Consider the following 23,371-nt stretch of genomic DNA (forward strand, 5'->3'; position numbering starts at 1 on the left):
CCTGCCATGTACAGCCACCAACTCTTCTTAGAGTCCTCAAAGGCACAAGATGTTTTTTGCGATCAGTCTCATAATAATTTCAGTAAAATTTGCAGGGAACATTTTCATCTTACCAACTGAGTCTGCTTTTGGATTGGATAACCATTAATCAATGTTCTCCACTGGGCAAACATGATCTGGTGAGGTCAGACAACCAAACCTTGGCTTGTACTCACTGCAAATTACATCCCTTTAAGTTCATTACTGTATGAAAACATTCAAAATAGTGATGCTGAACAAAAATACAAACACAGCATGCAAACTGGTTTCTTTTCTGAGGCCATGTGGCTCTTCAACTCCTCCTCACATAGAATAGAATAGAATAGAATAGAATAGAATAGAATAGAATAGAATAGAATAGAATAGAATAGAATAGAATAGAATAGAATAGAATAGAATAGAATAGAATAGAATAGAATAGAATAGAATAGAATAGAATAGAACAGTGTGTTTCAGCTGCTAAACATTTATGTCTGCCCTTTATTTGACAATGTTGGTTAAATGGACACTTCTTGTTATTTGCACATTACTAATTCCACTGTTCTTATTTGATTTCTATTTGTCTGTCACCATCTACACAGTCTTTTAGCTTTAGTATATACATTCTGTACATAATTATGCCTCTATATTTTCTTATATTTTTATACCTGCTGTGTGCACTGATCTTATGTTTTATTTTTGTACAATCTGTATATTTAATATGTTGCTGGTTTCTTCAATTTCCCTCAGGATCAATAAAGTACCTACCTACCTAACGAAAAACTGATAAAATTTTGTATCTATTGTTATGTCTGTAGATTCTCGGTCGTCTAGGTCTTGGTAATTGTTGGAACTTCAGTAGAAATCAGAATCAAATAAGGAAGAGAAGCCTAGTTGATTTCTACTGAAGCTCTAATCTGAGTTAGAGTTAGGAAAGGGTTCAATTTAGTTAAATGTACACAAAAACATTTTTAGCTGTTCAACTGGGGAGAAAACCTCGACTGCCGAGTTAATCCACATCCCAGTCTGATAGTGTGATTCGTACACAGACACCTATTTTGACCAGCGATTATTTAAATTGCTTTATACATTTACAATAGACCAGTAGAACAATAGAATGCTGGGGCCTCTTGCCAGGTCATCGTGGTAAATGAAAAATTGTTCTCAACTAATCTTACCTGGTAAAATAAAGACTAAAAATAAATAAATAATAGCCCAACGGATGTATACTTACAGAGCAGTTATGTTATCTTTAAAACAGTTCATTATTTTAATACCTTACCAAAGATGCATATATTCTGTTGCTTTAGTATTTTTAAAGGTTTAATGCAATTACACAGGAACCTAAATTGAATATTTTTTTTAAATCTATCTATCTATCTATCTATCTATCTATCTATCTATCTATCTAATCTATCTATCTATCTATCTATCTATCTATCTATCTATCTATCTATCTATCTATCTATCTATCTATCTATCTATCTATCTATCTATCTATCTATCTATCTATCTATCTATCTATCTATCTATCTATCTATCTATCTATCTATCTGTCAAAAAGCATCCTATCAATGAAAAACGCACGATTGATGAAGTAAAAACATGCACAAAAAAGCTATTTAACACAAAAAAAAGAAAACAAGAAACCCCAGAAAGAATAATATGCACTGTTTTTTGAATTGATTTGAACTTTGGATACTTGCTGAGAAAAACACTTCAAAAAACTGAAAACAAAATCAAATTCTTCAATGATTTTTAAAGAGAGGCACTTCAATTCTGATATCCTCTAGAAAACACTGAAGTAAAGCCTTTGCCCTTTCTGGTAAAATTGCATCTAATGATCCTTTAAATGTTATTATATTTTGTTTCATTTAATAACTAGTTCTATCATTGCCCCACTGAAAGAATATTGTCTTTGTTATTTATACGTTTTACTTGTTGTCATTTACAATAAGAAATCCTGTCTTTGAATATTTCGAAGTATCTTCTCTTGTAGAGATAAGTGGTATTGGAATAGTTTATTGCTTTATGTTGCAAAAAAACCAATGGAAAAAATTAATTACATGCTGTGTTCATATGATATTAGTGAAAAATAAATGTAAAAAAAAAAAAATGCTGTACCCCTCCTGGCCGCTAGGAGGTACTAACAAATCACCAACTGCTTTCTGTCCTGTTTACTTCCGGGGTTTCCGGTCGCTAATTTGTAGCGGTGGGAATGTGTTTGCATGTGTGATATTTTGTCCAGTCCGAAGCTATATTCACTTAAAACACATACATTTCTTCACATTCGGCAGAAAATCAATATTCACCAAAACAATGACGGAGGTAAGGCGATGTTTGAAGTCTTTTGGGTTTCTTTTCTTCACTCCCGCTCAGACGCTAGCTTAACGATCACACTGCCGGGCCAGGCTAATTACTGGAACCATATACGTTTAGCATTTTGTTGTTTGTATATCTCACATTGAAGAATAAGATCAGCTGTTGTCTTTTTATCAATTAAATTCCATGTTTTTAAACTTGACTATTCTCTTTTACAGGAAGTCCAGAAGCATTCGGTCCACACTTTGGTCTTCAGGTCTTTGAAAAGGACTCATGATATGTTTGTGTCCGACCACGCCAAGTCCGTCTCACTGGATGATGAAAGGTAACTCACATTATTACCTAAACCACAGCTTTTTTGTCCCATGTATTTACTAAAACATGCAAGGATTACTAGCGCCAGGTGTTCAGTGTTAATCCAGACCAGATCTTGTTAGCTGTGGGTTCCATTGTGTGGTCAGAGAAGCAGTAAATATGTCTGTATTTCTGTTTTCATGACTATTAACAAGTTACTCAAATAGGCTATAGAGATATATCTAGTAGCAGATTGGGGTTTTCAAGTCCTGCAATAAAGAGGAATGTACAGAGAAGTATTCAACATAATTTGGTCAATGCTCTCTGGACATTACTGCGTATTTATTTGTAATTTATGATCAAATGATGAAAGAGTGATTATGCTTGCAAGATAACTAGCTGATAAGGGTATTCTTTTTGGAAAAAAAAAAGCAGAGCGATATCCTTAAAAATAGTTATGACAGCATGGATGAGGACAGTCAAACGATGACATGCTTTTATGTGCCAGTTTATTAGGTATCTTTTGCTGTGACTATTTCCGCCTTATGATAAATTTCATAAAGGTGATGATGATGTTCAGTTTGTAATTAAACTAATGAATCACTTTGTCGGCTGTTTGTAGTGCTGTGGACTTGTTTTGCATTATACTGACAATGGATGCATGATATTGGAGACATCTGACGTTGCATTAGTATGTTTTTTTTAGGTACATGTATTGCGATTTGGAAAAATGTGTAGTACTGTACCTTGAGTATAACTTACCAACTGCAAGATGCAATCTGAGCAAAACCCTGGAGCCTGGTCCAGTTGTTTGGGGCTGCAACCGTTCGCGCGAAAATGTCATTTGCAGACGACGACTTTTCAGTTGTTAACCTTCATTAATCTTGTTGTTGATGAGGCACACATGAAGCTCTTTTGTCTGGCAGGACCACAAGTCCGTTGTCGCTGCATAATATTCTCTTTGTGACAGCCCCGTTTTTTTTTTTGTTTTTTTTTTTGTTTTTTTTTTTTGTGGCTTGGATTTTTCACACAGCTCTCGAATGTCAACTTGCGTAAAATAGGTGAATGACCACTTGATCCAAATTTTAAAACCTTCTGGTATCCTGACTTTTGTGAGATACAAACTTATTGTATCGGTGACTTCACTCTGCTGTCTAGGACCTTTTGCATATGGTGTAACACGGGCAAAATCATCAGAAATATTTGTGGTCCTAATTTAAATGGTCAAACAAATTAGTCCTGTTGCCTCGTGTGGTGGCATCAAATACAAGACGCTACCGACAGACCACCTGTTTCTGGTCAGCATCATTCTTTCTGTAGCCAAAACATTTCCGTATAACTGATGTCGCTTTTCTTTTTTTAACCAAATCTTTCTCTTCAGTGGTTTACTGCTCCTCTCATTTTGCTGTGCACATGTGGAGCCTGCATGTCAACAAACTATGTCTTGTAAATGAGGTTAAAAATCAGTGTGTCCAAGAATCATTAAATCAGAGTAAACTATGTTCCATCAGACAGACTTTTTTTGTGGATTAGATATACAAAATGAGAACTGTGCAACTTTTCTTTTTGTATCAAGCAGCAAAAACATTGTATTGCACTTCCTATGATATCACAGTTGCACATTGTTGTGTCAATACCGATTTGATATATCATATAGCACTAATATTATAAGTTATTTCACCAACTGTGGGCTAAACAGAAATAATTTCACTATAAACTACAGCCTCCAAAATCCGCACACAGTGGAATCTGCACTTCTCTACAACTGAGCAAACACTGGACAATCTAACCTCCATCGACAGAGGATTTATTACAGGACCCTTGTATTTCTTTTGTCTGTCTCCAACAGTCCAGAGATTCTAAGTTTACTATCGTGTGTAAAAAAGTATCAGCATAAAATATGTTTATAAAGCTGTAACTTTTAAATCACTGAAATGATGAATAATAGCTGAAGGTTAATTTTCTGTTGATTGCTGCTCTGAAATACATTCATTTGTCAGACATTGAATTTATATAACCACAAACAGACAAGCTGAGTAACGCATAAAATGGAATCTTAATTTGAATTTACATTAGTATTTTAATGATAAGTTACAAATTCCACGAGAGAAAATGTTATCTTGCTTGTACAAAACTCTGTACATGTACAACAAGAACCTATTTCATTTTTTGTTTTGTTTTGTAGAAAACAACCTGACCAGCTCATATCATCATTATATGAAGCTCAGTCACCTGATAGAATTAGTACATTATGGATTTTTAAAGGGAAATGCTTTGTTTTCTTCTTTATTTGCAGCCACCAGGTGAAGATGGGCGTGAAACTGAAAACGGAGTACGGTGCAGTTTTACACATGCCCGTCCTGAAGGAAGGAAAAGACAGAGTCTCACAGCTTCCAGGTGGCATGCAGGGCCACCAGGGCTACATACAGCCAGGTAGGAGGAAACTGACACTGCATGTCAACATTAGTCTGCTAAAACTCGCTGAATAGAAGAGCAAAAAAATGTGAAATGTGTTTGTATGCCTCCACAAATGTGTTGCTCTTCAGCTAGACTCATTTAAAGATAGATTCTGTGTTTACCTCAATACTTAGCTTCCAAGACTGCCCTGTTTGAGGTGTTTGTCTTTTTTATAATGTCTTTTAGGTGAAGACCCAGAATACTTGATCGCCGGGACACATGCTTACCCCTCTGGACCTGGTAATTATTGTTCATCACGCCAGATTTATGATTGTAGCCTTTTTCTCTGTTCCTGTGTTGACACCAGTAACTTTCACTCAACAGGAGTGGCATTGACTGCTGACACAAAGCTGCACAGGAATCCCAGCGAGGGAGGAGTGCACTCCATGGCGTTGGCTTTACCACCCTCACAAGCTCGGTAAACTTTTCCCCACACGTGGTCGAAGTTGATGAAGTTATTGGTAGTCCAAAGCGAATAATACAATTTATTCACATTTAAACCATGCCTGCTCTGTTTTGCATTTTTAGGCAGGAAGCCAGTCGCACTGCAGCCAGTGTTGCTGACATCCATCGACATGCAGGAGGAGCAGAGAGAGTTCACCCTCAGTCGTCTGTAGTGGTAGGTCGCAGTGTATTTCCACGTTAATTCATGCTGATAATTGCCTGGAAAAGCTGCAGTCCTCATAATTAATGTGTTTATTCCAGTCACTCATGGAAGGAGGTGGGACCAGAAATTCGGCACTAATGAGGAGAGCACCAACAATGCCCAAACCTCAGTGGCATCCACCGTGGAAACTATTTCGGGTAACAACACTTCATTTTAACTTCTCCTCTGTTGTACAGGAGGGATGCATTTGGGAAATGTCTGGTGTTATTAATAACTGTGGTGTGTTTTGTCTGATAGGTCATCAGTGGTCATCTTGGCTGGGTGAGGTCCATCGCTGTGGAGCCTGGAAATCAGTGGTTTGTCACAGGGTCAGCTGATAGAACTATAAAGGTGAGTCAAGCTAATAAATAACAGTTTTATATCTCAGTAACATCATGGATTAATTATTCTGTCTATTTAGTAGCAAAATAATTGCTATAAAGAGGCATTTTTCTTTGATTATATTGATGTGTGTTTGATATTTGTGCAGTTAACTAGTTTTTAGAATTACTTTTAATCTCCAGAGCTTTAAGCTGCATCAAACAGTCTTCATCAGCATTTGAAGTTGGCTCATCTGACATGCAGTGATCTTTGTTTAAATGTTAACAACCTTAAGTCTCTGATTAGGACTTTTCTTGATCTCACCCTGCTTTTGTTTAATCCATTTACTCCAGTGTGTTCTGTGTAGGTTCACACATGCAAGAGTGGTTGATAGCAACTTTAATACACTGATGTTAACGGTCACATATCAGATATTTTAGGTTATTTTTTCATTATCTACAGCTGTAACTTTCACCTCAAGGTGGCACCCTGGAGAGACTATTTCTGGGAGTATTGCATAATGATCTTAATGTGACTTGAAGGCTGATTGTCTTGACAGATCTGGGACCTGGCCAGTGGAAAGCTGAAACTCTCTCTGACCGGACACATCAGTACAGTGCGTGGTGTGGCAGTCAGCAGCCGCAGCCCTTACCTCTTCTCCTGTGGGGAAGACAAGCAGGTCAAATGTTGGGATCTGGAGTACAACAAGGTATGTCATCTACATGAGTTTGTTAGTGGAGGTTATTGAGAGGGCGTCACAGAGGGCGATTTTTTTCAGTTGTGGTATTTTGGAATTCTGTGTTTTAGGTAATCAGGCACTACCATGGACATCTCAGTGCTGTGTATGATTTGGATCTACATCCAACCATCGATGTGTTGGTGACGTGCAGCAGGGACGCCACAGCAAGGGTAAGCTCGTAGTCTATATGTCAAATGTAGAGATGTCATAATAGGTCAACTTTTTTTCATTGTCGACATCAACAATTTCTGTCATATTTTTATAGTTTTATCCAGTTTGAGACCTGCTGCTGTTGTATGAATGGACCAAGCATTTGAAATAAGGCCATAAGGATTTAAACTGTTGTTGGTTTATGCAGTGTGCATTCAAGTTTAAATAGCATTAGTATCTCCCAGTCTAAGAAAGAGGAACTGTGGAGGTGTCTTCAACCAAGTAGCTTGTTTAGTTTAATCTCTACAAGCAATAAGGTATGATGTTATATGTCATATGGAGGGACGATCTGTCTGCCAGATGTTGAATACTTAAATTAGACTAACTAGTTTTCCTCCCTGTTCATGCAGGTGTGGGACATCAGGACCAAAGCTAATGTGCACACGCTAACTGGTCACACCAACACTGTGGCCACAGTGAGATGTCAGGCAGCAGAACCACAGATTATCACCGGTAAAGATATTTTAATTTCATCAAAATACTGGGCAGAATCCCTGAATATGGCTGTGCTTACTGTGAAGTTGTAGCCTGGTAGTTATCTTTCTACTCTAATTTATTTTCATAGGCAGTCACGATTCAACCATCAGGCTGTGGGATCTGATCGCTGGAAAAACCAGAGCAACTCTGACCAACCACAAGAAGTCTGTCCGGACTCTGGTGCTGCACCCCAGACAGTATGTAGTGTTTCATAAAACACAGTACTGACAGCTAAAAATAAATTTATCTTCCAAAAAATAAATTTTATGACTTGCTTACTGCCTGAATGTTTTGCTAATGCACTAAGTTTAAGCACTATTAAGCTTAAAACTAGGATGCAAATTAGAATTGTGTAGAAAGTTATTATGGCAATGTAAGCACTGTGAAGACATCATGGACTCTGGAAAACTGGGATAGGCATTTGGCTTTTTTTGGACTTCTATAGATTAACCAAAAACATTTGATGTTAAGTTGATAATGCAGATAAATGCATTTGTTCTTACTTAGGTGTCAGTAGTTGAGCAGTAGAGCCCACAACATGCACTTGTTTTTCTTGATTTGCTTGTAAATTGAGTCTTTATTATTTGTTTTTTGCTAATATTTTAATTGTGTTTAACCTGTGTACTTCCTTGAAAAAGCATTTTTTTTTTAATCTCAATGGGATTTCTCGTCGTTAAGTAAAAGTTAATAATAATAGTATTTATTAGAAATAGGGTTACGTCTGAGCCTAGGGGTTATAATACTGCTGTAAGTATTACTACAAATAAAAAATGTGGCCTTAATTCATGAGATGTTGTTCTTGTACTGTGTGTTTTCCAGATACACATTTGCTTCTGGATCTGCTGATAACATCAAGCAGTGGATGTTTCCAGATGGCAACTTCATCCAGAATCTGTCAGGTCACAACGCCATTATCAACACTCTGGCTGTTAACTCTGATGGCGTGTTGGTGTCTGGAGGTAATAATGTCCAATTTGTGTATTATTTTTATTAAGGTGTATGTTCACCTTTATAAGATTAGAAGCACGTTGAGCTCAGACACTGGTTCATCATTCGTGTTATTTTCTCACTCTGTAGCTGACAACGGAACCATCCACATGTGGGACTGGAGGACGGGCTACAACTTCCAGAGAATCCATGCAGCTGTTCAGCCTGGATCTCTGGACAGTGAGTCAGGAATCTTCTCCTGCGTGTTCGACCATTCAGAAAGCCGACTGATCACCACAGAGGCTGACAAGACCATTAAAGTTTACAAAGAGGACGACACCGCTGTGGGTTAAACTGTCACATTTAAAGTGAGTTTCTGTATCAGGCAGCAAAAACATCATTTGACAACCCTGTTCTCTTTTTCTTACAGACCGAAGAAAGTCACCCAGTCAACTGGAAACCAGAAATCCTCAAGAGAAAAAGATTCTGAAGACTTTTCTTTTTATTATTTTCCTCTTGTCACAGTACCAATCTTGAATTTTATTTCTACCAACTTCTTGCTCGTGCTTTTTTATCAAGCAAACTTTCCCTCAACTATCTTTGGCAGAAGCGCCCACATCTTGTTTGTCTGCTTTACTCCAAAAACCATTTGCAGCCCTCGTTGTACAACGTTAGTCCAGTAAAGCTGCCGTTTTGGACTGCCAGGAAGCTCCCGGAGCGTTTGTGCTTGATGACGACGGCTCTCTGGTGGTTCTGCTCTGTCTGGTCCACCAGCAGAAGCCACTCTTCATTTGGAGAAGGACGACCTTCAGAGTGGACCTGGTTGCTGCTGGGATCAAACCCTGCAGCAGGAGAGACAAAGTACGTCAAGAAATAATTTCAAAAGATTCTTTTGTAAGGACTCCATAGAATTGCCAGTAGTACAGACATGAAAACAAACTTGTTTCTGGCCTGGAATGTGACCTTTATTTTGCTCCATTTTAATAAAGACCACACTTTTCACATATTTGCTTACCGAGGTATCTGTTGGTGACGATGCTCCTGTAGTACTTACAGCCGTCACCTTTAATCTCCTCCCAGTAGCTCTGATCTCCAGCCGTCTCACTGAGCTCCACTGTGTTTCTGCTGTCACCAGTTGGCTCTATTGTCTGCTCACCTGAGAGTTGAACACAAGAAACTTGATCCTGTTGCTGTTATACACAAGTTTAAGCTAAAGCTAATTGTTAACAACAGCTAGGTTTCAGTGCGCAAATATCAGGAGTGCTTTGAGTTTAAAAGATTTGCAGAGAGAAGACAGACTTTACCAAAACACCTGACAAATATTGCTCCAGTGCTTCGAGTTTCAACCAAGCAAAAAGTCCATGAAGACATTTGCCAGCATATTGTTTGGAAGATCTGGTTTAATTTTTGAGCCTATTTTTGACAAAGATTCCAGTAAAAGTTTTACTAAAAATGTCTTTTTTTAAAATCACCACCATACTATTTGGCTGACAATGGAAACTACATACATGATATGATTTTTTTTTTTTCCAAAACAAGCTCCACCTGAATCAATCACACCAGTACAATCCTGCTTTTAAATTGATACATTGGTTAAAAAGAGTAATAGTACTGTAGTGATTTACTATTTACTCTAATGCATTTGAATGTAAATAACTAAACGCACTGAAGTCACAAGGGATTTTTTTTAATCTGCATTGAGTAAATTTTTGTGAGCATACATACAGACTTTTATTTAAGTCAAAGCAGGATTTGTACTTTTAACAGATTCTATTAACAGTGTTTTCTGTGATGCTTCCTCCACTACTATTGCTCTTAAAGTTTCTTGTTCTCTATTCTTGACAAAAATGCACCATTTTAGGTTTTTCTCATCAAACCAAACCAAATTTAGTTTCTCTTTACAGCTGATATTTATTCTTTCATAACCATTAAATGTCTTCAAGGACCCTCAGTCCAAATCTTCACAACTGTCAAGTGAGAAAGATGTTTTAAAATTTGGTTAAATGGACAGTTTATTAAAGTGAAATGGGTCAGTGGTAATTTGGTTCTTAGTGTTTTGCATCTGCGTCTACCTGAGTCCTGGATGTAGAGCTTTGACAGAGCGTGACGAAAGCCTCGGCCAGGTTTCTTCTTCAGACTGGGTTTTGCTGGTTGTGGTTGGTCCACCGCCTCTGTTGGAGGTTCTTCATCTGCCAGGAGGTGACCGGCATTAAACATGATCTCCTCCTCCAGAGACCGGAGACACGTCTCAAACTGCTCTTCATCTTCTTCTGCATTTCTAGACGAGATAACGACACCACCGTAAGTTAAACTGACACGTTTAAAGTGAGTTTCTGTATCGGGCAACAAGAACATCTGACAACCCTGTTCTTTTTCTTACAGACCGAAGAAAGTCACCCAGAATACTGAGATTGAGGAATATATTCCTCTAGACATCCAAGGACATGAACTGGTTTAAAACTGTGACCTCTTTTAAAGGTCTCCTCACCTGAAGTCCACCCACAGCAGGCCTGCAGTGATCAGCCCCAGCCACTCGCTGGCTTCCCAGTTGTTGGTCAGCATGACCGGCACAATAACCACCTCCCTGGTGTCTGCATAGCTGAGCTCCTTCTTACAGCTGCGGGAGGCTTGGTAAGCCGGAGTCATGAACGGGCAAATCACGGCAGCCTCCTCCACCCCTGCAGCCATCCTGACGACACACCAACAGCTTCAGTTTTTATCCTGTCAGTTATAACGGGAGATAAGTTTGTACTCACGCGTCGTTGATGTTCCCCGTCACCCCTCCTTCGATATCCATCCACACTGGCAGGCCGTCATCTTTCAGACGGTCGTATATCTTTTTCACAAGAGCCTGATCATCCCACTGGTAGGAGAGCATAATGTGAGATGACATTTTTTTTTTTAACTTATAAATGGATGACAAAATATTCCTGTGACCCTGAGCAAACTAACCCAGAAAAGGGAGAGTTGGTTGCTGTACTGCTTGTTTACTCAGGTGTGCAGCTCAGGTAACACTGGTTGCTTGGTTACATTGTCTGCTTGCACCAGTCATGCAGAACCAACAAAAGGTCCATAATAACAAGGTCTCTATACTTTGTCCCCTAAAAATGTAAAGGAAGAAGTTTTTAGTCTAATTTTTGTGTCTCCCAACTAACCTTTATTTGTATTTATTGCAGAATAACTTGGATTGATCTTGAAAACTTTGTTAAAAAAAACATTTACTGGACTTATTTAAATTATTTAAAAATATATATATATAATGATTCTATATGTTACAGTAGCACTGTATGTAAAATTAAAATTAATGATAAAACACACTCCTTCTTTGGCTTGCTGTTGAGAAGCTTTCCCACAGCATGATGCCGCCACCACCGTGCTTCACATCATGATGCTGCCACCACCGTGTTTCACATCATGATACCGCCACCACCGTGTTTCACATCATGATACTGCCACCACCATGTTTCACATCATGATACCGCCACCACCGTGCTTCACATTATGATGCTGCCACCACCGTGTTTCACATCATGATACCGCCACCACCGTGTTTCACATCATGATACTGCCACCACCATGTTTCACATCATGATACCGCCACCACCGTGCTTCACATCATGATGCTGCCACCACCATGTTTCACATCATGATGCTGCCACCACCATACTTCACTCTCTTTCTTACAGTCACTAAGTTTTTACACATGCCAGATGTCTTCCATCTCTTAATGATAGATTTAACACTGCTAAAAAGGATATTCAGTGAGTTTTCTTGATCTCCATTTCACTAACTGACTTCTAGCACCAGTTGGCTGGTGTGTTTTAAATTAGGTGAGTAACATTGAAGGATGTGAATACTTATGCAATCACTTATTTTATGCTTTATATTTTTTAATTAACTGGCATTACTTTGTAGAAATCTGTTTTCACTTTGACATGAAGCAAATGATTTACAGTGCTCATAACTCAGGATAAACTTAATCTTGTGCTGTTCAAATTCTCATTTTTACCAGCAGATGGAGCCACATCAACGCTGTGCACTTTGACCAAAACTTTATTAAACCACTTTATGTGTGATTTATTCTTAATCATTTCACCACAGTCAGAAATACTAAGTGCCAAATTATCCAAACTCAATGTGCAGTCTTAAAACGCGTTATATTTTAATTTCCTCCTACTTCCAGCTCATTTTAGGATCTTGAACAGGTTAGACTCAGTGCGCCACCTGGCAGCTCTGGAGGTAATCTGTCGGCCTAATTCAATCTTAAACAATCAGAGCCACAGATGGAGCCGATCAGCGTGGGACGCGCCGCCTGCCAGGAGGTGTGTTCAGTGCGCACAGTGCGGTCACTCTGAGGTGTCGTGTAGTGTGAAGGAGTCCGGCGGATTTACGCAGCAAGATGTTTGGATTTCTAGTCTCCACAATCACGCAACAGGCTGCTGAAATACTGTGATGGAGAACGACTGCTGGCTGCTTTCCTGCGCGCAAAGATGTACCACGCGTCTGGCACGTTTTTGTCTGGAAGAGTGCTCTAAAACGTGATTTTGGAGTTTCACTTTGACACGGGGGGAAATATGTAGTCCAGCTTGGATTTGCAAAGAGCTCAGAGCCATGTATAGAGGAGGAATGGGTCGCAAGCATGCGTCAGCTGTGCTTCTGCGGACGCTCGTCCTGTCGCTGCTTTGCGCGCAGTCGCTCGGACAGGTGTTCAACCTGACGCTGTCTGTTAAAGAGGGTCTGCCTGCTAAAACCATCGTCGGGGATCTGGGTGCGGGGTTAAGCAGGCCAAGCACTGGATTCTTCATCTCAGAGAGTAGAGACTCGTACGTGTTTAGAGACCTGGAAATAGACGCCGACACCGGGATCATCTCCACGGCTGTGATCCTGGACAGAGAGAGCAGAGATAAGTATGAATTCGTGGCAGCCACGCTCACTGGAGAGATGATCAAAGTGAAAATAGAGGTGAAAGATGTGAACGACCATTCACCTGTGTTCCCCTCAGGGCAGGTGGAGTTGGACATATCAGAGTTAAGCCCACCAGGGAGCCGGTTTCAGCTGGAAGGTGCCAAAGATCAGGATGAAGGAGAGTTTGGCACTCAGGGATACATGATCAGAGAGAGTGAGATGGCCGAGTTGTTCCACTTGGATTATCGCAGTGGATCAGAGAACCACCTCAGCCTGGATTTGGTCCTGAGTAGCAAACTAGACAGAGAAACACAAGACTTCTACTCCCTGACCATTGAGGCCTTTGATGGTGGGATCCCGGCCAGGACTGGGACTCTCCAGGTGAACATCCACATCCTGGATGAGAACGACCACCCTCCTGTGTTCAACCAGACTGAGTACCACACCTCAGTACGAGAGGATGCTCCCATCATGTCCGCTGTGTGTCAGGTTCAGGCCACCGACCTCGACTTGGGTGACAACGGCAGAATCACCTATGAGATCAATAGGAGGCAGAGCGACCCGAATGAAGTTTTCTCCATCAATGAAACCACTGGAGTGGTTTACCTCAACAAGCCGCTCGACTTTGAGGCACAGGCCTTTCATGAGTTGATCATCAGTGCGAGAGACAACGGAGCTCAGCCAGAGCACAGCAGCACCTTTGTGAGCGTCAAGGTGCTTAACATCAATGATAATAGTCCCAGCATCAGTGTGTTGTTTCTAAGTGAGACAGGAGACGCCGTGGTTTCAGAGGCAGCAGCGATTGGGGACTATGTTGCTCGGATTTCGGTGTCGGACCCTGACCTTGAGGGGGAGAAGGTCACCGTCACGCTGGAGGGAGGAGATGGGAAGTTTAGCCTGAAGCAGACGGATGATTTTCTGTATGCTTTGTGTGTGAACTCTGAGCTAGACAGGGAAGAGCAGGATCTGTATGAACTGAAGGTCCAAGCATCAGACTCTGGAAGCCCTCCTCTGAGCAGTGAGATGGTTTTCCTCCTGAAGGTCTCTGACACAAATGACTGCCACCCGGTCTTTGAGAAGGACGTGCACATCGTGAGCATCGTTGAGGATGCTCCTCAGGGCAGCTCCCTCATCCGGCTTCAGGCCCGAGACGCAGACGAAGGCGTCAACTCGGACATCAGATATTCCATCCTGAAGTCCAACCAGGACGGCCTGATCGGCATCGACCCAGAGTCGGGCTTGGTCACCACTGCTGCAGCTCTGGACAGGGAGACACAGATGGAGGTGTGGTTCCTGGTGGTGGCAGTGGATGGAGGGGAACCGGCCCTGTCGTCCACAGCTACAGTCACGCTGCTGGTGGAGGACGTCAACGACAACGAGCCGATGTTCCAGCAGCAGCTGTACAACGTCTCCATAGCAGAACACAGCGACATCGGAAGCTGCTTTTTACAAGTATGTTGGAAAATATTTAGTACCAAGGGTTGGCTCAAGAAACTACAAAAATTGTTTTTCTCATCTATTCTTACTGGTAAAGTCAGTTGGTCCAGGTGTGGGAGAAATCTGCACCTGCCATTTGGTGCAAACTTTGTCTTTTAGTTACTATGAAGTCGAGTGCTGACAGGAAATGCACAATCAACTCGAACCAATCAACAGTTAGTCTGAAGCTGTAATGCTGCCATGATGCTTCCCACCAAATACCATGTGTACCATTCCAAAGCACTACTACGTTACATATTTTTTAGTTTTATTTTGTTTTTCTTGAGAAAACCTGCGCTAACCCTACCCAAACCTGAATTCACGCACACACACACCTAGATAAACTGTCCTGGAAAAGTTTACCTTTTTAAAAAACAAACAAACAAAAAACCATTTTTTCCACGAAAGAATATGAAGATGCTTTGAGGAAATGTTAAAGTGATGCCCACCTCAGAGCCACTGGAATGCAGGTGTTTTCGGCCTGACACAAGATAAAAAAAATAAAAAATCCTTTGTTGAAAATGATGTTTTTGAATGAGAATATTCCTAAATTTGTATCACATTTTGTCCTTTAGCTTGAAGTAGTGGATGATGTAAGGTGGCAAAATAGGCATCTCATTTTATATATAATATAAAAAACACGTTGATTGGATGTTTTCAAATTTAAAAATATGTTATGTATTTTGTAGTAGCCACACAAGTCAGAGTTTATTTCCTCTGATTCTTCAACCTTTCCAACCTTATGTGAAATGCAGGTATAAAGGTTAAAATATAACAGTCTGGGAAGCGATAAAAACATTTACATATGCACTTTACAAGAACACAAGTAGGCACTGACACATTCACCCACAATCCAGTGACTCTTCTCAGTTATAGATCAACTGTCGTTTACTAAAAAGATGCTGCTCAGTTAAAGGAGTCCTCACTGTGAAAGTCCACCGCCTCATACTCTCTGACTTGCAATCTCATAACACAAAAGTAGCTTCAGTCTGTTTGCACAAAGGCATCAGTGTTCCTCCCGAACACGCACTACATGGAGCCTTCATTTCAGTACTGAGGCTTTAGTATGACAGTTGTGATGCCTGGTACGGCACTGCTGCAGCCTGGCACCAGCTCACCACAAGAGAAGCCTTTTCAACGGTGCGTTTTCTGCAAACATTCTTGATATTTACCAAGAACTAAAAGTTTATCCTAATCACCAGAGGAGCAACAGCCTGTCGCTGTCAAGTCAGCTCTCTGCAAATTCAAAGCAGCTTCAGTAAAGTGAAGAAATCAGCCACAATAGATGCTAATATGTAAGAATCAGGAGGTAGAGAAGTGATATGACTAACTGAGAAAGTCTCGACATGGAGACAGATGACAAACCCGTCTTACTTTCATGTTTATTTTAAATAGATGTACTGTTTTCCCAGAATTAGTTCAGAAACACGTTGGCTGTGCTACATGTCTAACCAGACCTTGACCCGCAGCTCTAAAACTTCCTGTGATCAAAGGTTATAAACTCTGAGATCATATCATCTTTATGACTGGAAAGTGAGCGCTCTATCTGTCAAATGTGCCTCTTGTCAGTCGAACATGAAAGGACCTCCGCCGGATGTAAGGCGTGTTTTTACTCCGACGTTTTCCACGTAGGTGATAATCCTCGCCCTTTGATTGTGGGGAATTTTTACACTTTTATTATGTTGACCTTCTGTGACAGAACAAGACCAGCATTATGATTCATGGGTACTACAAAGGTTACAAACTGACAGTTACTTCAATGTGTCACCACAGCTCGGTTGCAAGGAATCATGTGATAAATGTACACGAAAAACTGCAAAAACTGTTTGTTTTAGTGAAGAATATGTATAGTCAGTGTGAGTGACAGAGACAAAAATAAAATATTAGTTCAAACATTTACATATGGATGGAACTGCAGAGCTCAAATGATTAATCAACAGATTAAACTGGCAGTTAGTTATTTTGAGAATTGAAGCGATTAGTCAAGGTTCCAGCTATATGGTATATTTTGTAGTATAATGACCCTTGTCAGACATTTAATTTAATATTATTATTACTACATTTATCTATACACATGCATGATTAGATCACTTTTCACTAACAAAAAAAAATGATATAAAATCTCCAGTTGTATTTTTCTCCATTTTTTTCCTCATAGATGTGTGAAAAAGATTAGTTCAGGGGCCATGTTCAGCCCAATTTGATCTCAAGTAGGCCTGACCAGTAAAATCACAGCATAAAAACCTATAAATAACCACAACTCCAAATGTTTCTCTTTGTTTTAGTGCAAAAAAGTACATTCTGAAAATGTTCACATTTAATGAACAATTTATTTATTTATTTATTTATTTTACGAAACATCATAAACAACCTGAAAAAAAGGTTAAATTTCAACAATGTTATGCCTCAGTTTATCAATTACATATTACAACTTACAGATCACAGAGTATCTACCAAGGCACAAAACATTCAGTCACAGATATCTGGAACTAAACGATACAGTATTTTACTTTGTGGTCAAAACAACTTGTCAAGATCTAGAGATTATTTTAAATTTACAGTTTTACAAATTTACAATTTGCAGTTAATGTCTTCTCTGTAATTTTTACCCTTTGCAAAGTCCTCCGGCAGGCCATATGTTTGATACCCCTGTTCTAGATGAATAAACGCTCATACGTGCTCTATCTAAGCTTCATCCGTGTGTTTCTCTTGTTTTCAGGTTGTTGCCACAGATGCAGACAGCCCTGAGTTTGGTGCTTTGCTCTACTCTCTGTCTGACGGCTTTGACCAACAAGACAAACATCCTCTCTTCCAAATCCACCCAAACACAGGAGAGCTGTGTGTGTCGCAGGATATCGATCGAGATGCTGGACAGACGGTGCACGACATTCTGATCAAAGCTGAAGATCCAGTGAGTGGGCTTTTATCATGACCAGTTACCTCTGACGCACTAATGCAAATCAAGTCGGCCTCACAAATTACAGCTTCTCTTCATCCTGGTTCCTAATAAAATTCTCTTCACTCCAATTCAGGGAGGCCTGAGTGCTCAAACCTACGTGCACATTGAGATCGAGGACTTGAATGATAACATCCCGGTGTTCAACCCTGAAGAGTACACCGTCAGCGTCAGCAGTCACGCACGGCCGGGAACAGAAATCGTCAACGTCATCGCTACGGACCGAGATTCTGGCCGGTTTGGGCAGGTCACCTACGATCTCCTCCCTGGAGACATGTCCGGCTTGTTTGCACTGGACAGACAAACAGGTGGGGGTGTAAGAAATGTAGGTATACATGTAAGATTGCAAATGAGACAGTTTTTTTGCTTGTTTGTTTTCCAAGTAGCAGAAAGTTGTTACAGTCTTAATTTTGGCATCAACTGGAGTTTCAAACTGTATTTAAATAGAAATAGAAATCTTCTATTTTTTGTATATTTCTCACACTTAAATGTTCCAGATCATCAAACTACATTTATATTAATTGAATATTAGACAGAGATAACACACAAAACACAAAATACAGTTTTAGTTTGACAGGACTCATGTCTTCCTAAAGGTTCCACCTTTGACTCATCCGTCCACAGGATGTTATCCCAAAAGTCTTGGAGCTCATCCAGATATTTTTTGTAAATAACAGACGAACCTTTATGTTCTTTATGGTCAGTAGTGGTTTGATCCTTGCAACTCTCCCATGGATCCATTTTCTCCCAGAATCTTCCTTATTGTAGAATCATGTAGATGGACCTTAACTGAGGCCAGTGAGGTCTGCAGATCTTTAGATGTTTGTCTGGGTTCTTCTGTGACCTCCTGGATTAGATGTTGGTGCTCTTGGAGAAATGTTGGTCGTTGATCCACTCCTGGGAAAGTTCACCACTGTTCCATGTTTCTCCATGTGTGGATAATGTCTCTCACTGTGGTTCTCTGGAGTCCCAGAGCCTCAGCAATGGCTTTGTAACCCTCCAGACTGATGAATGTCAATGACTTTGTTTCTCATCTGTTCTTGAATCTCTTTAGAACGTGGCATCATGTGCTGCATTTTCAGACCCTTTAGCTGCTTCACAATGCAAGACAGGTTCTATTTAGTGATGTTTAGATTCAACAAGCCTGGTAGTAATCATATGTGAGTGTAGATGGTGAAACTGAACCCAGCTGATGAATGAATTTCGTCTTTTGATAGATTGGTAGGTAAGGGGGCAAATACTTTGTCACATAGAGCAAGATGGACTGGACAGCATTTTTCCTTCAAAAACCTAAATCACCATTTTAAAACTGCATTTTGTGTTTTCTGGGGTTATCTTTGTCTTATACTGAAATTAGTTTGATGACCTGAAACATGTTAGAAATATACAAAAATAGAAGATTGCTGTAGAGGGACAAATGCTTTTTCACGGCACTGTAAATCCACTCACTAGTCTTTAAGTAACTTCTGACTGGCGTCTCCAGTATTCGGGGATAAACAACGACTTACTTCATGTAAGTCCATGTGATATGATTGTCAGTGTCACCGCTCAGCAGGGGCGATGCAGAAAGCCCGAAAGCTTTAGATGACCATGTGGCCGAGGGTCAGATACGATTTACACTCAGTGGAAACATTTAAAACACGGAAATTCATTAAAAGCTTTTAAGGTTTAATGGTGTTTCTATCTGCAAACAGATGCTTTTCCAACTAAATATATGAAATCAGGAGTCGTTTTGATTCCCTTGACTTGAAAATCGGAGCTTCTACAAGCTTAATGTTTACTGCTGTGAGATTTCACGGTAAATTTAGGTGACAAAAATTAGTTCCATCTGTGATCACACAGCTGTCTGTTTACAAATAACACTTAACTAATGGATTTATTTGTTACTGATGTTTTCTGTTACCAATTTGGCTTTGAACAAAACAATTTAAAGTACAGTCATATTGGAAAATGGCTGAAAAGGGTTGTAAAATAACACATTTCCTCATTGTTTTTTATGTATTTTATGAATGAAATTTAATTAGTTAAAAAATGCCCAGTATATTTTTCCAGAACCTAAGGTGTTGTATTATAACAACAGCTGTTCAACACCTCCAGATTTTCAGCTTACATTGATATGCAACAATAGAAATCAGCAAATTCTCCTTTTTAAAATGCTGGAACCAGAGAAAGAAGAATATTAGTTGACTTGATCTGTTAATCATAACACTTGTGGATTTCTGTGGAGTTAATATTCTTGGTTCCAATCTCAACTTTTAAACAAAGACAAAGAAAGAATGGAAAACCTTCAGTAAAGTAGGTGCTACTGAGATGAAGTTAAGAAACTGGAATGTCTGAATGTTGAAGTTAAATGAAGCTAAGACCAACTTTAACTGGTTTCCTTCGCTGTAGGAATGCTGATCCTGACCTCCAGTCTGACCCACCTGGGGTCAGTCGGTGTGAAACTCTCCATAATGGCTCAGGACGGAGACGGTTTGACCTCGGCCAGACCGGCAGATGTCACTGTCAACGTTTTACGCAGTGTTCAGGCCCCAGCTGTGTTCGAGAGGTCACGCTACTCTTTCACGGTGCCTGAAGACGCACCGCTGGGCACGTCTGTGGGCACCGTGGAGGCCATCAATCCAACCGGTACGTGTGTTTTAGAGGGTCGACAATATGGTTTTCCCATTATTAGTAGTAATCAAGGTTACAGAAAAACAATATTTGGGTTTGAAATGTAAATTTAGAAGAACATGAACTTAACTATGGTGACTTTGTTATTATGTATATATTACACGGATTTGATTAAAACAACCTCTTTTCAACATTGATTCACCTCCAGTGTTGATATTCTGTTAGTTGTGAGCAGTGGCTGTATATAAAGATGGACAAATCTTCTGTGACCTCCCACACAAGTTTTCCAAAGAGCCATTTTAAAGCATATTCTGGTGTTTCTCCTACCATCTGAACCATCCTAACTCCCGGCTAATTAAAAATACGCAAAAATATTAGATGTGAGTGGACTTGAGGTGGGTCGTGCAATCATATTTTGGCCACTGACTGTCCTTTGAAGTTCCCATTGGCCACTCAAAGCAGCCGTGCCCTTAATTATGCACAATATGAAACCATAATACAATTTACACAAATGAGTTATATAAAAATGTACCTCCTGTACAGTCATCATGAACAAAATGAGCTATAAAGACCAAAACTGTTTATTGTACCAGATTGTAAACATTTCTGCTGTAAAGTTGCACATTTTAACATGGATGTCTATGAGGACTGACTAAGTTTTGGGGTCAGCCTCAAGTGGACATTTGAGGAACTGCAGCTCGTCCATGTTTCAGCCCTTTAGGTTCCCATTCGCTCATGAAATGCCAGATTTATGCTTATTTTTGTAGAACCGCACTACAGACAGAGACAGGCAGTTGGCCAAAGTGGCATATTTAAAAAATATTTATTCTCTCAGGAATCAGTTATAAAAAAAATAGATAAATAAATAAAACCATGATATCAATAATTGGAAAAAGAATGCTAAATAACACCTAGTTTGCCTTGTTTTGATCTCCTCAGTCAGATCGAAACTAATCTAGAACAACAGGGTGAGATTAGAGGCTGATAATAGTGAAACACGCTTTGTGGTTTACACAGTGATGTACAATAGAGGCGAACATGTACAGTAACCAAAGATCAGATAAAACAAGATCCTCAGGGAGTGTAGAGTGCCTTATAATATATATACACATCATTTGTTTTTGGAACAATGCAAATTACATTTTGCAAAAACTAGAAAATAATCTGAAAATAGCATCAGTCACACACTTTTTAAACAATAAGAAAAGAATAAACAGGAAACACTGGATGTGAATCAGAAATCTGTATCACCTATTACATCGAGGTTAGATATTGCAATTGGCTTCTCATTTAAAAAGTCATTCTGAGGAGTTTTGATTAAAAGAAAATTGGAAATTTAAATTGAAGTTTTGCTCGGATCTCATGTTGAGCCAGTTGGGATCGTTGTTTCCTCTCCTTGTTTACTGAGCTTGTATTTATCAGATTTGCCAAATTTTAGAATCAGAATCAAAAATAATTTATTGATCCCAGAGGGAAAATTTCTTATGTTACAGTAGCTCCCATTCAAAATTAGAAATATAAGCAATGCAAACTTAAGTATAAACTATGATGATAACTAAAAATATAAACATAAATAGAAAAATACACACTAAAAATACAAACATAAATAGAAACAGTGTAAGCATGAATGTAAAATGTGCTTTACTAGAAAATAAGTGTCATAAATAATGTGTAATAAGTAGTGTGTTATTACACATAGATGCATATTTATTGCAGTAAGTTATTGCACAATGGGAAAATTAATATTCTTCACTAAGATAACAGTAAAAGATATTTATCCAAATTATTTCACCTGCACTTAAATTTTAGAGATCTGCAGAGGTCTAAGAAGTTGGTCAAGAGTAGATCCTAGATAACTGCAGTATAACAGAGCCGAGTACAGCTTTATTTTTAGTGCAATCAAGCAGTCAAACACCAAGACATTAGCTGAAGCAGCACAATTAAGAATAAAGTAGTTTTTTTCTGGCATTTGATAGAACAGTGTCTTTTTCATGTGTTTGCCATGTGTCAGAAGTGCATCAAAAGCAAATAATAATGAAAAATCACTCTTAATTTTCTTGTGATGTCATGATTTTTGTGTATTTTACTGTATGTTATTAATTTAGTTGTTATTTCAAACAAAAAATGTTTTCATTGTGTAGCGTATGGTCTGACAGGAGGGCATAAAACTGAAGAAATTCAAAAGATTTTTGTTGAGTCTACAATATAAAAACACAGCTGTGCTTCTGAGTGTACATGGGATCAATAATGAGAATTAATATATGATAATAAATGTGTCTTGTTGCTCACACGTAGCAAAGAAATGCAGGTCAGGTTTAGAAACTTTAAATTGTGTGCAGGGATTTGCACCAGCTAAGGTAGAATGAACTCATAATCTATAAAACAAAAACAATGATTAACATTCTAAGCAGTGGTTAGTTTCACCGTGAGTAATATTGTGCACAAACACAGCATTAAAACAGGATTTATCCTGACAGATGACGGTGACAAAAACAACTGAGTGATCTCTGTCATTGCTCAAATCTGCTTCCAGACATGAAGAGACGGGCAGTAAATAAGAAGGCTGCAGTTTAATCTTTAATCCTCCTAAAGCCTCATGAAGTCATGACAGATAATAAAGGGTCAAGCCAGCTGTGCTATATTTTATCTGCTCTCTGAAAAGTCAAGCATGTCGTAAATGAGCGTAGGCTTTATTTCTCTTTCTATCTTCAGTGTTATTACAAACATATCTGTTAATGTGTGTGATTTTATGTATTTGATTTTATAAGGGCAGGTAAAAGTGGACAACATTTTATATATTGGAGGTGCAGATATTATTTCAGATTTTTGATTCTCTCTGTGGAGGGATCCTCAACTCTCCAGTTTTCTAGGATTATCCCTTCGCAGTCCTTTTGTTTCTCCCTTCAGCAGCTGAACCACCTGGCCACACTAGACAGTCATTTAAGGATGTCTAATCAATTAACAGATTAACGCTTCAACTTAAAGCGCAAACAACGGAATTGTTTGACAG

At 39.2% G+C, this 23,371-nt stretch overlaps 3 protein-coding genes across 3 annotated transcripts in view; 2 read left to right on the plus strand and 1 right to left on the minus strand.

Annotated features, from left to right (window-relative positions):
* The first annotated feature begins 2,207 nt into the window (after nucleotides 1-2,207).
* On the plus strand, nucleotides 2,208-9,415 carry plrg1 (pleiotropic regulator 1). Its single transcript, XM_023293590.3, has 15 exons — nucleotides 2,208-2,346; nucleotides 2,559-2,665; nucleotides 4,931-5,067; nucleotides 5,278-5,331; nucleotides 5,416-5,509; nucleotides 5,620-5,710; nucleotides 5,797-5,895; nucleotides 5,996-6,088; nucleotides 6,618-6,767; nucleotides 6,866-6,967; nucleotides 7,358-7,460; nucleotides 7,573-7,681; nucleotides 8,304-8,443; nucleotides 8,562-8,755; nucleotides 8,842-9,415. The coding sequence occupies exons 1-15, from the start codon at nucleotides 2,338-2,340 to the stop codon at nucleotides 8,899-8,901; spliced, it is 1,542 nt and encodes a 513-aa protein (XP_023149358.2). The 5' UTR covers nucleotides 2,208-2,337; the 3' UTR covers nucleotides 8,902-9,415.
* On the minus strand, nucleotides 8,896-11,863 carry LOC118469156 (uncharacterized). Its single transcript, XM_055009942.1, has 5 exons — nucleotides 11,168-11,863; nucleotides 10,900-11,100; nucleotides 10,484-10,689; nucleotides 9,427-9,567; nucleotides 8,896-9,253 (listed from the first exon to the last, which is right to left on the minus strand). The coding sequence occupies exons 1-5, from the start codon at nucleotides 11,302-11,304 to the stop codon at nucleotides 9,045-9,047; spliced, it is 894 nt and encodes a 297-aa protein (XP_054865917.1). The 5' UTR covers nucleotides 11,305-11,863; the 3' UTR covers nucleotides 8,896-9,044.
* An 835-nt stretch (nucleotides 11,864-12,698) lies between these two features.
* dchs2 (dachsous cadherin-related 2) overlaps nucleotides 12,699-23,371 on the plus strand; it is a 38,696-nt gene continuing 28,023 nt past the window's right edge. The window contains exons 1-4 of the mRNA XM_023293766.3: nucleotides 12,699-14,768; nucleotides 17,512-17,703; nucleotides 17,825-18,056; nucleotides 20,140-20,376. Of these exons, the coding sequence (XP_023149534.2) occupies nucleotides 13,023-14,768; nucleotides 17,512-17,703; nucleotides 17,825-18,056; nucleotides 20,140-20,376 (2,407 nt within the window). The 5' untranslated portion in view covers nucleotides 12,699-13,022. The remainder of the gene's footprint in view (nucleotides 14,769-17,511; nucleotides 17,704-17,824; nucleotides 18,057-20,139; nucleotides 20,377-23,371) is intronic.

This window comes from Amphiprion ocellaris, chromosome 4 (assembly GCF_022539595.1).
Source record: "Amphiprion ocellaris isolate individual 3 ecotype Okinawa chromosome 4, ASM2253959v1, whole genome shotgun sequence".
In the NCBI taxonomy this organism is placed as follows: domain Eukaryota; kingdom Metazoa; phylum Chordata; class Actinopteri; family Pomacentridae; genus Amphiprion; species Amphiprion ocellaris.

What these genes read in the sequence shown, in the direction of transcription:
- plrg1 (XM_023293590.3), top strand. An exon ending in ACCCTCAGTCGTCTGTAGTG is followed by an intron (nt 5,711 to 5,796) that starts GTAGGTCGCAGT and finishes TGTTTATTCCAG; the next exon opens with TCACTCATGGAAGGAGGTGG. An exon ending in GCAGGGACGCCACAGCAAGG is followed by an intron (nt 6,968 to 7,357) that starts GTAAGCTCGTAG and finishes CTGTTCATGCAG; the next exon opens with GTGTGGGACATCAGGACCAA.
- LOC118469156 (XM_055009942.1), bottom strand. Translation starts at nt 11,304, where the DNA reads ATGTCATCTCACATTATGCTCTCCTACCAGTGGGATGATCAGGCTCTT. An exon ending in ACGGGGAACATCAACGACGC is followed by an intron (nt 11,101 to 11,167) that starts GTGAGTACAAAC and finishes GTGTGTCGTCAG; the next exon opens with GATGGCTGCAGGGGTGGAGG. An exon ending in CTGCTGTGGGTGGACTTCAG is followed by an intron (nt 10,690 to 10,899) that starts GTGAGGAGACCT and finishes TATCTCGTCTAG; the next exon opens with AAATGCAGAAGAAGATGAAG.